We start from the raw sequence: 17151 nt of genomic DNA, 5'->3' as shown, positions 1-17151 counted from the left end.
AGATCACACGTTCTCCTGACGATTAATCAACCTTGGAAATCCCCATACTCATCAGATAGCCCTTACGAAAGTCTCTGGGGGCGGGTGAGTCAGCAGAACCTGTCCCCAGGCTTCCGACTACTCCCCCGCTGCCCCCCACCCTCCTGCATCTTTATATTCCCCTTTATCCTTCCTCCTCTCGCCCGCCACTCGCTGATCACAGTCCTTGTCCTGGAAGAAAGCCACACAAGGTCCAGGCTATCTAATCAGGGAGAGGACACATAAGAAGGTAAATGGCAGTGACTTGCTCCAGGTGTGACCTACCCCAGGGAAGGTCAGACTTTCCGAGGGACCCAGGAAGGCTCTGGAATGGGTGACTTAGAACTGCAGCTGGAAGGACGGAGAGGAGTTTGTCGGATGGGCAGAGCGAGGAGGGCAGCGTAGGCAGACTGACACTCATATGTGACCAAAATGGCAGGGCCACATTCATTGAATTTTATTGTATTTGGTATTTTTTTATTTAGACGTAGTTTACATAGAATAAATTAACAAATATTCCTGTCTACTATTTCTTCACATTGTTTTCTGTTCTCCCTGACCCACTTTTTGCCTAGAACCCCAGTTGCACGTATGTTAGACCGCTTGATTTTTGTTTCACAGGCCCCTGGGGCTCTATTATTTCTTTTTCCATTTTGCTCTCTTCAGTTCGTATTACTGTGTCTTCGAGCTTATGGATCTTTTCTTCTACAATGTAAATTTTTTGTTAAGCCTAGCCAGTGAGTTTTTGATGATGGATACTGAATTTTTCGTCTCTAAAACTTCAATTTGATACTTTTTCATAGTTTTGACCTTTCTCCCATTATAGTAATGTTTTCCTTATTTAAGCATATTTTAAGTAGCTGTCTTAAAGTTCTTGCCTATAAATTCTATAACCTCAGTTACTCCGGGTCTGTTTCTATTGACTGATTCTTCCTTCTGGGCATGGGTCACTTTTGATTGGATGCTGGATATTGTGACATTATAATTCTTTGTCTGGATTCTGTCAAAAATCCAGACTATGTGAACTCTGGGAATTTTTCTTCTCACATCTTCATGTCAGTGTTTTGTTTTGGTTTTGGGCATTTGGATTTTCTTCTTTTTTTTTGGTGGGGTACCAGCCTTATAGAATTTCACTTTCTTCATGCAGAGCTTAGAACTTAGCCTCGGACTTAAGCTAATGCACACTTTTGCTGTACAATTATAGCTTCCTTGGCTTTCCCACACTCGGATTTCTGCCTCCTCAGCTCAGCAAGCTTGCTGTGCTTTCCCTGGGTTTCTTTCCCCATGTCCAGAAAGTGCCTTTCGGCAGAAAATTAGGACAATCATAGGGTTCACTGCATTCATTTCCCTTCTTGACCTGCTGTTCGACGTCTGAATTGGTTTTTAGGGTCTCGCTTGCTTTATGTATTATTCTACCTCCTTACAAATTTAATGTCAGTTACTTTATCTTGGCCAGAAGTGTACAACAATTCGAATTTTATATATGTACATACCTGTGTCATTATCACTTTAATTAATCCTAAAAGACCTTGAAAAAGTCTCTCTTGCTCATTTCCAGTCAGTATCAACCCTCAGAGGTAAACTGTTCATTTATATTTCCATTTGTTTATTTACTCATTCATTCATTCATTTACTCACTCACTTCTCACACACTGGTACCGAGCGAGCCCTTAGTATCGGTCAAACAGTGATGTCCAGGGGGAACAAAATAGCCAACTTCCCTAATTCATTAACTTTTCAGTCACACAAGTAAGTAAATGTGATATGATGACTGTGGTAAGTATTTCATTAAGAGATTGACGGTACTATAAAGACATTTAATAGGAGGAATTTTCCTTAGCTGGGTGGTCAAAGAGAGCTTTCTTGAGGAAGTGACATGAGCCAGGACCTAAACAATAAACAGAAATTAATTAGGAAACAAGTTGTCTGGTGAGGGGCGTGAGGAGAACGCTCCAGGAGGAGGGAACAGCAAATATCACGTGCCCGTGTGTCAGAGGGGCCGATGGAGCCCAGGCAAGGCAGGTTCGACCAAAGATTTCACTGCGCACTCTGGGAAAGGGGAGGCTATGGGAACACTTTAAAATAGGTAAAGTGTTGGCATGGGGCATGAGGAAGAAAAATGGGCAAGGATGAGCCATAGGTTTGAATAAGGAAATGAGCGGTGGTCCTGTGGATGGAAATGCTGAAGGGGTTCCGGCTGTGACTTTCGTTGGGAGATGGTGTCTGGATAAAAGTCCGAGTTCGGTTTGGGTCTCGCTGAGTTGAAGGTTTATTTGCAACATCAGGAGGAGGCATGAAGGAGGTAGTTAGATGGATGGAGTTCCGAGGAGAGGTCTGGGCTGGAGATCTGAATAGGTGATTCCCATTTCCTAGTAATGAAGCAAGCGATGGGCGGTGTGTGAGACGAGAGGGGAGAGGTCACGGTGAGGAGAGCGCCACAACCGAGCGCGAGCGCGGAGGCTCGCCGACACGCAAGGACAGCGCAGGAGAAGGGAAGCCAGCCAAGGCGACGGGAGAGCAAGAGCAGACACACAGGAGAAATGCAGGGGAGCATGGTGTCGCAGAGCCGAAGGGCAGGACTCGACGGAATGCCAAGTGCGGCCTCTAGCACCAGATGCTACTGAAAAGTCAGAGGAGATGAGAGCCTAGACGTGTTCGTGGGTTGGACCCATTTCTGTGGACCCAGAAGACACACGGAGTGGACCAGAGAGTGAGTGGGAGGTGAGGCCGTGGAGGCCGTGGATTCACAGTTCTTGAAGCTTCGGGCTGTGATGGGGAGGATGGAAATGGGGCAGTAGCTAGAAGGAATGAGAGGGTGAAAGAAGGAATTGTATTGTGTTGTTTGTTGGTGGTTTTTTTGCTTTAATAGGCAAGACTTGAATGTCTTTAAAAACCAATGGCAAAGATCCAGTTGGGAGGGAGTATTTAAATACAAAAGAGGGAAGTGTGAGTCTTGAGATGGAAATGAAGGGTGCCTTCTAAAGTTTGGGGAGAAAGAGAGAGAGAGGCTCAGGGAGGTAACATGATACAAAGGTAATTACACAAGGCTGCATTCTTTAAACGTAATTTATTGTTTTGAGGTTGTGAAGAAGCAAATGGTCTTGCTTTGGCTCTGACTTTCAGTTGGTTGTCAAAATCAACTGCTTCTGTTCAGTCATTGCTACTCAGGTTAGCACAGCCGACCTCCAGCTCATCACAGGGTTTCCTGCAGACCCCGGTCCATCACGGCGTCCATCTTGCATACCCCAGCCCATCGCAGGTTTGCTACAAACCCCACATTCTCACGTGGCTTCCCGAAGACCCCCAGCCTGTGTCACAAAGCTCATCGAATAGGAGAAACTCAAGGTTTTAGTCCTACCTTTCTCTCTCCTTTATTCACTTCCCCCGTGGTTCTGACGCTAGTGTAAATGTTCTTTACACTCAGCCCAGGGCACCAAGTACCTATCGAGCCCCTATATTGTGCATCACAATGAATTGCAGGTGGGTAGAGCCATGAGCGGCACATGTAGCTCCCAGAACAACCGTTGAAAACTGTTTGAATTGAGGCGGTTCCCTGCATCCATCCTTCGGTGGGTCCCCTGGCCCGGAATCGAGTCTGCGCATGCCTGCACAAGGCCCCTGAGCTCTGCAGCTGGTCCCTCCCCGCTCCCTACCCCCCTTTTCACCAGCCTTTCTCGAGCTGGGATTCCGTTTTGTGGAAACTTTTCTGTTCTTCAGATCTACTGGTGCCAGGAAGTTCTCTCAGCCTAAACCTCTCCTCTCTCTTCCTTTCACCTTTTTAAACATTTTTTCAGGTCTTAACTGGCTGTCACTTCCAGTAGAAGCTGCATGTCCCAGGACATGGATATGCCCAAAGCCTGTACTAACCCATCGCACGCCTCTCATACCTGGTGATATTTGCTGATTGTCCATCTTCCCAATAAGCTCTTGAAGGTCAAGGACGCTGTTTATAGTCTTCCACTGTAGCCCCAACACCTCATATAGAGGCTGTATGTGTTCACATGTCCAGCTAAATGTATTGACTGCACAAATTATAAATAAATGGTTCCTATTCCTCAAAGAACTTACTGATCATCAGGCGGACATGCATGCGGTCCATGATAATCCATGCAGCAATAGAAGTAGAATCAAGTTTCAGAAGTAGGAGAGAAAGCGATGAAGTCATGACAGGAAAGGAGGTGGAGGCGGCTCTCAAGGAGGTAACTGGCTAAGTAGATTTCTCGAGAGTGAGAGAGAAGGGCTTTTCCATGAGCAATGGGAGGGACATCCCAGGGGAGCAATCAGTTTGTTCCAAGGCACAGAGGCATTAAGAGCAGGGAGTGTCCTGTCTGAGGCGGGGTGAGGGGGTGGGAACATGGGGTGCGGGGAGCTAGATCTGAGCTGCCGGCCATTGCTGCAGAGCGCAGGGAGGCTGCAGATGGGTGCACTGGCTGGCAGTCGGGCTAAAGAGAGGGGAAGGGGCCAGCCCTCCGAAGGTGTTAGCCAAATAGAGAGTTTGGACTCTATCCCCCAAGAGGTGATTTCGGGGCAGAGTCAGATTGGTGGAGTTTACTCTGGCAGCTGGAATTAAAATCAATTTGAAGGATCATGGCTGGAAGGAGAGAGATGAGTCCAGATGCCTTCGGAACCATTCAGGGGAGAGATCAGAGGGTTCGGACCGGGGGCAGGGCGAGGGGAAGGAGAGAGGTGGGGCTCGAGATGTTTCAAGAAAGAATGGTTGGGGACTCCCTGGGCCTGGGGAAGGAGGGTGACGTACGAGTGCAGAGTGGTCGTCAGTCTTCTCGCTTGGTTGACAACATGGGTGACGTGACCACCTTGGAGGGAAGAAGGCTCAGGGTGGGGAGTGGCTTAGGAGGTCAGTTTAGAATGTGTGGATAAAGAGCTCAATGGGTGGCTGGATACATGTGAGTGTAGCTTAGAGAGAAAACTCAGCTCTAGTCAAACAAATAGATACAAAACTATAAAACAAAAATTATCCCGTCCAATAAATGAAAATGGAGAGAAATTCGTAATTTCCCAAAAGAATTACTCGTTGAGCGAAAATATTCTTTTATATAATTTCTTCTAATTTTAATCATACCTGGTATGATAATATGTTATTCACTTTACATGAGTTCAGTTTCAACAAAGAGGTTGTTGAGTGACTATTGTATTAGAACTGGCCTGACGTAGACAAGTGACCCCATCACACTCAATCCTCTGAACGACTCTGTAAGGTACAGATAATTATCCCTATGTCACAGAGCAGAAACAGAAAACTGAGGTGAAGAGAAGTTAAAAACTTCAGCGAATGCAAGAGTTAGATGCAAACCCAGACCCGTCTTGCTCCAAATCCACTTGTTTCCAACTGCCGTTGGATCACGTAGTCTAAAATCTTCCCGGTGCCCAAGTCTTGCTGGATGAGGCCTGTGGGGGAGCAGGCAGGTGTGGCTAAAACCAGCCACACTCAAGGCACTTAGAGGCCCACAGTTTCAGGACAGCCTTCTGCTCTGAGTTTCCACTTTTCGAGGGACATCAACGTGCCCGGGATGTCTGCCACAGGCATTTACCGGCATGTTCTATAGATCTGACCATGGTGGGAAAATGATCAGATCTTCATAAAAGGGACAGAGAATGCTGGGAGGAATCTCCAAGGGCTAAGATATCACTTTCTAAAACTTTGCAATCTGGTTTTGCTAGCTCGCTTCTTAAAAAAAATAAGCCCGTGAAATAAATAGAAACAGCAAAGCGCATGCGATCTGAGCTTTGGGATTTGAGACCTGACTGAATTCCAGACAGAACAGACGAGCTGTGTGACCTGAGAGAAGTTACACAGCCTCTCCGAGGTCTGTTTACTCACCTGTAAAATGAGGACAACAATAATATCTACATCAGGTGGTTATCATGAGGGTCGGATGAGATTATATGAGAGAACCCACTCTGCTAACTGCCCAGCTTGTCCCCCCCATTCAATTGCTAATGGTGTGGAGTGTTGCAAAGTCTCGGACTCAGGGTCTGGACCCTCAGCTTACCTCCCTCAACGGTTCTTTCCTCTCTTGCAGACTTACTTCGTTCCAAAATGGCCTTTTCCTTTTATCGAGTTTTCTTAGTCATTAGCCTCTGTGCACCAATCTACTGTGCGTCCCCAACCAGCGCCCCCAGCAAAGGCTCCCCCCGCCCTCTCTTCACAAAGAGCAGCCTCGCTGCCTGGGCGTCTTCCAGCACCACCGACTTTGCCTTCCGCCTGTACCAGAAGCTGGTTTTGAAGACCCCGAGCGAGAACATCTTCTTCTCCCCCGTGAGTGTCTCCACCTCCTTGGCCATGCTCTCCCTCGGGGCCCGCTCGGCCACCAAGACCCAGATCCTTCAACGCATGGGGTTCAACCTCACACGCACGCCGGAGTCTGCCATTCACCAGAGCTTCGAGCATCTGGTCCACTCACTCAGCATCCCCAGCAAAGATCTGGACTTGAACATGGGGAGTGTCCTCTTCATTGAAAAGGAGCTGCAGCTGCAGACAGATTTCTTGGACAACGTCAAGAGTCTGTATGAGTCAGAAGTCTTTGCTACAGATTTTTCCAACCCTTCTGCTGCCCAGGAAAAGATCAACAGCTACGTGGAGAAGAAGACCAAAGGGAAGGTTGTAGACTTAATCCAAGGCCTTGAACCTCTGACAGCCATGGTCCTGGTGAACCACATTTTCTTTAAAGGTAAGACTCTGACAGGTTGATTTTGATTTTAATGTCTGTTCTCCGCCCCTCACCTCTATCCAGTCAAATAAACAAGCTAGACCAACCCTAGACAGCAGGGTGGAGCAGTGGGAAGGCCTAAGTTCTACCTAGCTTTGTAACGAGATGCCTACTTGCCCGGGGACATCTCGTGTTCCTTCCCTTGGCCTCAGTTCATCAATGATAACACGGGCTCATGCAGTCCTGTCTTTGTATCGCCTGGCTATGCGTCCTGAGAGGCTAACACTGGCCTCAGTGGGCAGCCCATAAGGCAAATCTGCTGGAAGTTAGCTTGGGAGACAGGACCTTATCTCTTGCCACCAGTAGCTGCCCCACTGCCCCTGAAGGTTTTGAGCAGGGACACAGAGCTCTCTGACACCACAGTTTAAGAGAGAAATTTAAAGGTGAAAACACGTTCACAGGCACAGAAGTGCAGACAGGCCAGCGTGACTGTCATGCACATCCCCTGTACAGCTGTCTAGAGCTCTACAGTTTACAAAGACACCGTTGCAGCAGAAGAAGCTTCAGCTTTAAAGCTGGACAGCCCTGGGATTGAACTTCGCCTCTGTGCCTTACTCACGCCATGATCCTAGAAATATTGCTTCAAAAGGTCCGCTGCGTACTGAGTGCCCGATGTGAAGCAGTCTTCGTGCTAACCGGATGCATGGATGATAAAGCCAGCCTCATGGGGTTGTGTTTGTGGTCGAAGCGGCCAGACTCTCTAGGCGGAGTTATCATGGGCGGTATTACATCATCCTCCCCCATTTCCTCTCTCTTCTCTTCCTTTCTCCCTCCTCTTACATTCCTCATCTACCCATCCCTCCCCGTATCCACCCATTTACCTATCCTTCTACTCATTTATCTATCTATTCTGCAATGCGAAAGGAGAAAGAAACATAATTAATATGCTTTAAGCCCCTACTAAGTTTCCTGAGCTTAATGTATGTTGTTCCCATTTAACTTACTTTTATCGAAATACAATTCACAAACCATTCATCAGTTTAAATTATACGATCCAGTGGGTTTTGGTTTTTAGCATATCTGCAAATTTGTGCAAATACCTCTATTATTAATTCCAAAATGTTATCAGCATCTCAAAAAAAAAAACATTTATTAACAGTCATTCCTCATTCCTGCTCTTTCCCCAGCAAAAAGTAATATAATTTCTGTCTTTATAAATTTGCCTATTCTGGACTTTTCCTATAAATTGAATCATATAATACATGAAGATTTTTCTGTGAACATAGTTTTTAGTTTTTTTAGTTTTGTTTTTGTTTTTGTTTTTGTTTTTTTACCAATCAGATGTATTTTATTTAAAAACAAAACAAAAAATCTTGAATCGGAAAGTCTTTTTAAATTCAACATTAACTCAAGCTCTCAAAAACCTGTCGGGGAAAACCAACAGATAGATCTGTGAACATAATTTTTCATTCCTTATACCAAGGAGCACGATTGCAGGATTGTAAGGCAACAGTATGTTTGGTGTTGAAAGACACCGCTGATCTGTCTTCCACGGTGCCAGGACTATCCTGCGTTCCCATTGGCAAGGAGTGAGAGTTCCTGCTGCTCCGCATCCCCACCGGCATTTGTCAGGGTTCCAGATGTCGGCTATCTGAATAGGCGTGTAGTGGGATCTCATTGTTGTTTTAATTTGCATTTCCCTGATGACATATGATGTAGAACATCTTTTTATATGGTTATTTGCCATCTCTGTATCTTCTTTGATCAGATGCTTGCCAAGGTCTTTGGTTTATTTTTTTAATCCAGTGGCTTTCTATTGCTAAGTTTTAAGAGTTCTTAGTATATTTTGGGTAATAGTTCTTTATCAGATGTACATTTTTGAAAATATTTGCTTCCTGTCTGTGGCTTGTTTTCTCATTCTCTTCACATTGTCTTTCCAGAGCAGAAAATCTGAATTTTAATGAAGCTTAGCTTATCAATGAATTCTTTTATGTATCATCCCTGTAATGTTTTATCTAAAAAGTTATTGCCATATCCTGGGCCACCTAGGTTTTCTACTATTTTGTCTTCTAGGTATTTTATAGGTTTGTGTTTTACATTTAGGTCTGTGATTAATTTTGAGTTCATTTTGGTGAAGGGCGTAAGGCCTGTGTCTAGATTCATTATTTTGCATATAATGTTAGATGTTCCAACTTTGTTCTTCTCCTTCAATATTATGTTGCCTATTCTCGGTTTTTTTTGCATCTCAATATAAACTTTAGAATCAGTTAATTGATACCTACAATATAACTTCTTAGGGTATTGATTAGGATTTCATTAAATTTATACATCAAGTTGGGAAGAATTGGAAGAGATTGTTGAGAAGTGGCATAATTTCTTTCTTACACGTTTGGTAGAACTCACCAGTGAATCCATCTGGACTTAGTACTTTCTGTTTTGAAAAATTATTAATTATTGTCAATTTAAAAAAATAGATATAGGCCTATTCACATTGTCTATTACTACTTATGTAAGTTCTGGCGAGTTGTGTCTTTCAGGGAATTGGACCCTTTCATCTAGGTTATCAGCTTTGTGGACGTAAGGGTTCTTCACAGTATTCCTTTATTTTCCTTTATTTTCCACAGGACCTAGAGTGGCGCTCTTTTCATTTCTGATATCAGTAGATTGCTTTTTCCTTGTTTATAGTCCATACTTTATTTTCATGCCTCATGTTTTTTTGGTAAAAGCTGGATTTTTTAAATAATGTAATGAGGCAACTCTGAAAGTCGGATTCTTCCCCTTCCGCGGGGTTTGTTGTGGTGGCTTGCTGCAGTAATTATTTGTTAAGTAATATTTCTGAACTATTTTTTTAAAATCTGTACTTTGTTATATATGGCCACTTAAGGCTCTCCTTGGTTAAGTAAACAGTCAGCTACGATTGAGCAGAGATGTCTTAAACGCCTGGAATAGTGCGTTTGCACAAAGTCTTTGTGTGCATGATGGGGCAGGCCATCGACACTCAACAAGGCAAATTATAACTCTCATTCAGCTTCCACTTCCTGTGCAGACCCTCAAGGGCAGCCCAGAGGTAAGAATTTAGAGCCTTCTCGTATTTTTTTTTTTCAAATATGCATACAGCTTTACACTTGAACGCAGCCTCTAAATGCCCAGGGTATGCTGGAACTTTCCTATTTTTTTTTTTCCTCAGCTTTTCTTTTTAGTTTTCTTTTTTTTTTTTTGATTCGTCTATTGTTTGTCCCATTTATTATCCTCATCCCGCTAACCATTAAGCTAAAACAGTCCCTTGTAATTTTTTCTCACAATACTCCCTGACCCTGGGGGAGAAAGCTTTTAGCACTGAGCGAGCTTTAATCAACCTCGTAAGTGGGGTCTTCCGGGAAACTATCAGATAGATAAAATAATCACACTTCTTCAGCTCTGTTCCTCTCCCTCTGGTGCCGGGAATACAGTCTGCTGTTTTCCAAGGCGACTGCTGAGCTAGAGAGTGGAGGGCGATACTAGTGCAAGTTTGCATGTCTCAAAATTAACGGTTCTCATTGAGATTCAACCATTTTTTCTTAGGGAAAAAAAAAAAAAAAAAAACAACTCTCCTCAGTTTGCCGCAAGCCTTTGGTTCATTTCGAGTTCCGAAAACGCTCACTCTGACTATCGTGGCAGTTTTCCTTGTTGCCTTTGGGACAGGGTAAATATGCGGAGGTCCGGGAGGTCTGCACTCTGTCGTTTTTGCAGATGGCACCCTACCGTCACCCTCCTCGGCCTGTCCTGTTACGCTTTTTGATTAGTCGATTGTCTTCTCTAAGTGTCATCCACCGTCTCAAGCAGCTGCGAAATTTATCACTGCTTGTAACTATCTTTGACTAATTCTCCCTGAGGAAATGGCTCTTTTGCATTGGTTGAGTTCCAAGTCAGATCAAATACAGGCAGCTCTATAAACGATGCCTTCCAGGGAAGTACGAGACAGCTTGAATAATGAAAATTCTTTTGGAATGAGTCTTTGAAAGGGTTCCAGCCACCCCGTTTTTTTTTTTGTTTTTTGTTTTTTTTTTCCCTTCAGTGGCAGTGAGGTTGCTGTGTTTCATTGCAAGTTCAGGCCGTTATTTCTCGAGGGTACTGAAGAGGTAAAGGGGGTGGGGGATGGAACTAGAGCAGGTTAAAATACCACAAAGTTCACTGTTCTTACCAAAATTTAGCTAGTTTTCTTTAATAAATTGTTTCCCAGTTGGCCCAAAGCATTTGGTTAACTTTTATTAACCATTGTTAATTTCCACTGACTATTATTGACAGTTCTCTCACTGATTTTATGGAAGAGAGAGTCTTCAGAATTTCACCATTTCGCCGTCTTCACCAATTGCATTGTGACATAAAGACCTCTCTTCTCTTCTTTGTGGTAGCCAAGTGGGAGAAGCCCTTTAATCCTATGTATACGACTCAAAGATACCCATTCCTGGTGGGCAAGAGGACAGTGATGGCCCCAATGATGCACCAGATGGAGCAATTTTCTTTTGGGGTGGATCCGCAGCTGAACTGCTCTGTGCTGCAGATGGACTACAGCGGGGACACCGTGGCCTTCTTCGTCCTCCCCGGCCAGGGCAAGATGAAGCAGCTGGAACAAGCCTTGTCGTCTAGAACACTGAGGAGGTGGAGCCGCTCACTCCGGAAGAGGTGGGCATCTGTGTCGGTTTGCAGCAGCCCGAGCCACGTGATGGTGCGCATCCAAGTGTGGGAGAGAGACCGTGATAGTGGTCGTTGAATAACTGCTTCTGTAAAGCTAGACCGACTGTGTGTTGGGCCGTAAGCTTGGTGCTGTGCATGACTGTTCGTTCTCGCTTGAACCTCACAGTCACCTGACAGATGAGGAATGTTATCACACCCTTCAAAGATAAGGAGACAGAGACTCCGAGAGAGAACGTGAATGCCCCAAAGCCATGTAGCGAACATGTCCCTGCAAACTTATCATGTCACTGTAGCTCTTCTGTGCTAGCAGAGCTCACTCTATCAGCCAATCTGATATTTAATCCCATGGCACGAGTGCATAAAAATAAGCAAAAAAGCACCTGCACCATGAGGATAATAATATTATTGAACTCATAGGTTGCCGAAAAGATAAAATGAGTTAATATTGATGAAGTGCTGAGAAGAATACTGGGGAGATAGTAAGTGTTCAATAAAGGTTAGCTAATAGTAACATTATTATTTGTTCTCTAATTACATACTTATGGAGGGTATCAGAGGAATGTTAACCATAAGATAAAAAGGAGTGTCAAAGTCTTATGCACGATCTCTTAGCAATTTTCTCTTGGCCATGTGAGCATCATTCCCAGAGGCTCATAGTCTAAGAGGAGAGAAAAAACAGGTCAGAGATAAGCGTAATTAAAGAAAGACAAAGATCAGTGCCCGGGGGAGGGCAGGCAGAGTGCTGAGGCACTTCTGAGGAAAGAGAGGTCACTTGCAGCTGGGTTCGAGGGAAGACTTCAAGGAAGTGGTGCATTTGAGCCACACGTATGGGCAGAGCATGCAGGTATGGGTAGGACCGAGGCTTGGAAAAGGCATTTTTGGTAAAAGAAACAGCACTAGCGAAGATGCAAAGTTGGGGATCAAAGGAAGCCGCAGGATGCCTCGGAGGTTTCTTCTCTTCTCAGACTGCACCCGGGGCTGCTTGGAGGACGAGGTGCCAGCTCAGAGACTGGCGATGGGGTGGGGGCGTCTGTAAAGAGGCAGAACAGAGAGAAGGTGGAGCTCAGGAGACAGTGGCAGGGACGTGAGAGCTGTCCGTAGTACTGGATGTCGCGAGAAGTCCATCAACGAGGGCTGAAGTGCCCATCCAACACTTCTGTGCTTTCCTTTCTGTGACTTACTAAGGACATGACCTTGGGCAAAGCACTGAAGTTAAGTTTTACTGTTATTAAAATGGAGATAACATTCATGAGACAACGCCTAGCACATAGTAAATGCTCGATGCTGTGGGCTGTTCACGCCTGGTCCAGGAAGAAAAGAATGTGCCAAACTCTAGGGTCATGCTGTCCAACATAGTAGATACTAGCCACGTGTGGTTATTTAAATTTAAGTTAATCAAAATTAAATTAAATTAAAATTTTAACTCTCTGTCAGTACCAGCCACATTCAAGTTGCTCAATAACCCCTTGTGGCCAGTGGGTACCATATCGGACGGCACAGATGTAGAGTATTTCTCACTTTTCAGAAAGTCCCGTTAGACTTTGCTGCTCTCAGGGAGCGGCAGAGTTAGTCTCAGGAAGGGCTAATGGGAGGCATTCCGGGCCTGGGGTGGTAGATGTGCTTCCGTCGCTGGCCAGTGCCTCCCAGTTGCCTCTGCCATGAGCTCCCTTGCTGGACCCCCTTCTCCGTCCTGTCTCCTACTTCATTAGGGGCCCCATTTTTCATCTTCTTTATTTTCAAGGCTAGACTTGCTCGTCCGGGAGATTGACTTCCAGAGCATCCTGGGTTGGTTGTCTGGGAAGTGTTGACCCCTTTAGATGCAACCAGCAAGGCCTGGTGGTAAAACAATCTTCTGAAATGCCACTTAGGAGCAGAGATGGGGATCCAGGGCTTGTGCCTTCATTTCTTCCCTTCCCCTTCCCTACAGGTGGATAGAAGTGTTCATTCCAAAGTTTTCCATTTCTACCTCTTACGACCTGGAAACCATCCTCCCAAAGATGGGCATTCGGGATGCCTTTGACAAAAATGCTGATTTTTCTGGAATCACAAAGAGGAACTCCCTGAAGGTTTCCAAAGTGAGTCGGTGGATGAGAATATTTACATGAGAGCCTCAGTTGGAAGGGCCTGTAGCCCTGTAGCACCTGACCAGTCGAGCACTCTCATCTCACTGATAAAGGAACAGCGTTTTGGGAGGCAAAGTGACTTCTCTGTGGCAGGAGTAAGGCCAGGTGTCATAGCTGCTGGGTCTGTGGCTTTATGGCCATAATACTTCTGACACACAGGCACCCATTATCCCTCATCAAGCAAATGTCCCTCAGGCCCAACCACAGTTCTCTGAGAATCGTGCGTGCCCCTGGTAAGCAGCCCCGTGGCCCAGCACCTGCTGCAGATGACCAGGTGCCCACTTGGCATTCGACCTCACCTCCCTGGAGCCTAGGACCTCATGCTAAGGTCATAAAGTGGCTGCCCATGAGCTGTCAGTGCCCTGTAGATGTGTTGTGTGTTGGCCTGCACTGTTAAAAAAATAAGAGAAAGAAAGGAAAAGGCAGAGTTGACTTCTAAAATGTAGAATATTGGACCTAAAAATCTCGATTTCTGATTCTCTTGAAACAAATCCTCAAGCCCAGTTCCTACATGGCAACAGTGAGTCCAAACAGCCGTCGGCCAGGGCTGAGCCATCGGCACCCCTTTTAGCCAGAGCGCACCCTCCAGGCTCCCCGCGGGCCCCATGCCCTTACAAGAGGTCTCCTCATCTCTTCGAGGGTACATGCCTAGCCCCTGTCTGCATGTGGGTCTCTGATCCCTGACCTAAAATTTATTTTGATAACAGAAGATAATGGTCAGAAATGGTCTTGGGACACTGAAGGGGACCTTTGTCATTGGTGTCCAGGGAAGAAATGCAGAGAAATCCCACTGGAATACGATGAGCATAATGGACATTGTCCCATTATGTGCTTATGCTCACAATGAAAACAATGGCTGTAATTGTCCACAGGTGCCCCAAAGCTTAGTGGTACATGAACCCCAGGTTAAGAATCTCTTCTGCAGGAGATCAAGAAGGGATCCATTATTTAGTAATACCTAACCTGTGTCTCCAGTGCAATAACCGTAGTAATTACTGTGACATACATACTTTGAGTTCCTTTAATTCACCAAATAGCCTTGTGGCACACGTGCGATTATCATCATCCTTTCATAGATTTGGGAAGTGAAGCGCACGACCCCTAAATAACCTTCGCGGCAGTAAGTGGCAGAACCGGGCTTCAAGCCTAGCTCTTTCTGGTCCTTATTTGCAATAATTCAACTCCGTGCTTGACAGCCGAGTGGCCAGTGGCAACGACAGCTGCCATCGACTGAGCAGATCGCACGCCGGGTGTTTGACGTCTGCTGCAATCCCGAAGCTTCTCGGAGGGGGTGTCCCCCATTCCTGGGCAAAATACCAATACTCGGTTTTACAAAAGTGTCTCTCTGGGGGCTCTGATGTTTGTTTGTTTGGTTTTGTTTTGTTTTTTTCTTTTGCAGTTTGCCCACAAGGCTGTGCTAAACATCAGTGAGGAGGGTACTGAGGCTGCAGCCGCCACGGCCACCAAGCTCACGCTCCGGTCAAAGGACAGCTCCTCTCGGTCCATCCTCTTTAACAGATCCTTCCTGCTGCTGGTGATCGACAGGGCCACAGAGACCATGCTCTTCCTAGGGAAAGTTGAAAATCCCACCAAATCCTAGACGGAAAAAGGCCTATTGATTGATGACGCCTCGATAATACACAGGAAATAACAAACCACGTTGCCTAATGCTCCCCGTGTGACATGAGGCTGTGCCCCTTCCTGTTTTGAGGCTCCCCCTGACTCCAGCACAGCTGTACACTCCAACCAGATGCCACATTTGAATCTCAATAATCAAAAGTCAGCAAAGATGCGGTAACAAACCAAAGCCCCTGAACCCCAAGTCAGCGCTCTTTTCCACAAATATCTCAGGTAAACTAGCTTCATGGAATGTTTCTAGGTTGACATGTTTGTATTCCTTAGAGCCTCTGGGAATCGCAACGTAGAAAACAGTCACCCCGACTGAAGAATTACCATAATAAATTTAATAAACCTAAAATGTGAAGTTGGCCAGCAATGGTGCTCTCATGTACCTCCAAGGTCCTAATTTAAAGATGGTTTGTTGGCTAACTCACAGTGGCCAGGTTGTCACTATGTGACGTTTGGGTGGCTGCATGAACTCATCCATTCATTCAAACACAAATGTATTGGGCACCTAAAATGTACTAGGAATGAATCAGATAGACAAGGTCCCTGGCTTATTGGACCTAGGCGGGGGTCAAAGACCACCAAGACAATGAAATTGAACATATTAATAAACGTGATTATTGCAGGTTAAGATACCAAACGGGGTGATTGGAAAGAGTGTGATGGGAAGGTGACAGGGGACTTTCTGAGCACGAAGGCTGAGTCAGGAACGAGCAGGCCCGTTGGAGGGACGGAAGGGGGCCCTGCGGCTTCCGTGGTAGAACGGAGCTCAGAGAGGTACACTGTCAGACCCTGGAGGGTGTTGCAGGCCAAGAAAAGGAGTCTGAGTTTGGGGGGAGGTGCTGCTAAGCCAGCTGAATTTCTCAAACAGGAAGACGAAGTGTTAACGCGTCGGTTGTGAAGAACTTTCTGAGTGCATGGCTTGGTTTTCCTTCCAGACTTTGTCCAGGCTGACACCTTCCTAGCTCTGACACTGTCGCACGCGTGCACACAACCCTCTGGGTGCTCGGCCTCCTCCTCACTGCTTTGGAGTGACAATGGCCTGGCCCCCTCACTCTGATTCCTCAGAGCCACACGAGGGGCAGTGGGCCACAGGGGTACCGAGCAAAGGCTACGCTGCCATTCTTTGCCCTTCCTCTGCCGAACGGGCTGTTCTGGCCCTTTACACGTCACCTTTCATTACCCAGGGGGTCTTCTGCAGCCTCCGGTGGTGCTCCAGTGCCAGGAGACCCAGAGACTCCTTTTCTGAGGGGGGCCGGTACCCCATGCCATCTCATATGTGCTGGGGACCTTATTTTGGCTTTTCCAAGCTATTTTACACAGAAATAAAGAAGAGAGAAGGGAGTTCTGCTAGAGAGCTGGAGAAGCTTCTAGGGAATACACAGACCCCATCTTTATCTGAATATGGGAACAGAGACCCACAGGGATGCCCTGGGCAGAGCAAGAACCAGGACCAAAGCCCAGATGTTGGGGACTCCAGCAGTGACTCTTTGACGGTGCTGCCTGTACCTGACTTTGCTTTACGCACAATGCTCTGCCCTCAGGCATGCCGAAGAAAGCCAGTGTCTCTACTGATACGATCACATGATTTTTATCCTTTATGGTTGACAGATGGGAGGGGTGGGGGATGGGTAAAAAAAATGAAGGCGATTAAGAAGTACGAACTGACAGTTATTAAATTATTAATCACGAGGAAGTAATGTACAGCACAGGGAATATAGTCAATGATATTGTAATAACTATGTATAGTACAAGATGGGTACTAGGTTCACTGTGGTGATCACTTTGTAAGGTATAAAAATGTCTAATCGCTATGAGGTACACTTGAAACTATTGTATGCCAACTATTAAAAAATAAACAAATAATAAAAGTATTTGTTTGTTTGTTTAGTACTAGAACTAAAATGGTTGTTTAGTATAGAATACAGTAATTTTATCCTCTAAGGGGCACGCTGGTAAGACCAGGCTCCACACACATAAAGTGCCAAGAAGGACAATGATTCCGAGACAACACAAAGGAAATGGTGTGCGTGACGAACTGG

General features: G+C 45.7%; 1 protein-coding gene across 1 annotated transcript; it reads left to right on the top strand.

Moving 5' to 3' along the window:
* Positions 1–200: 200 nt before the first annotated feature.
* On the top strand, positions 201–15730 carry LOC107511229 (serpin A9). Its single transcript, XM_016145437.2, has 5 exons — positions 201–268; positions 6060–6707; positions 11078–11348; positions 13288–13435; positions 14883–15730. The coding sequence occupies exons 2-5, from the start codon at positions 6077–6079 to the stop codon at positions 15081–15083; spliced, it is 1251 nt and encodes a 416-aa protein (XP_016000923.2). The 5' UTR covers positions 201–268; positions 6060–6076; the 3' UTR covers positions 15084–15730.
* Positions 15731–17151: the final 1421 nt, after the last annotated feature.

This window comes from Rousettus aegyptiacus, unplaced genomic scaffold, assembly GCF_014176215.1.
Source record: "Rousettus aegyptiacus isolate mRouAeg1 unplaced genomic scaffold, mRouAeg1.p scaffold_m13_p_3, whole genome shotgun sequence".
Lineage (NCBI taxonomy): Eukaryota > Metazoa > Chordata > Mammalia > Chiroptera > Pteropodidae > Rousettus > Rousettus aegyptiacus.
This window is presented reverse-complemented; position numbering and strand designations above follow the sequence as displayed.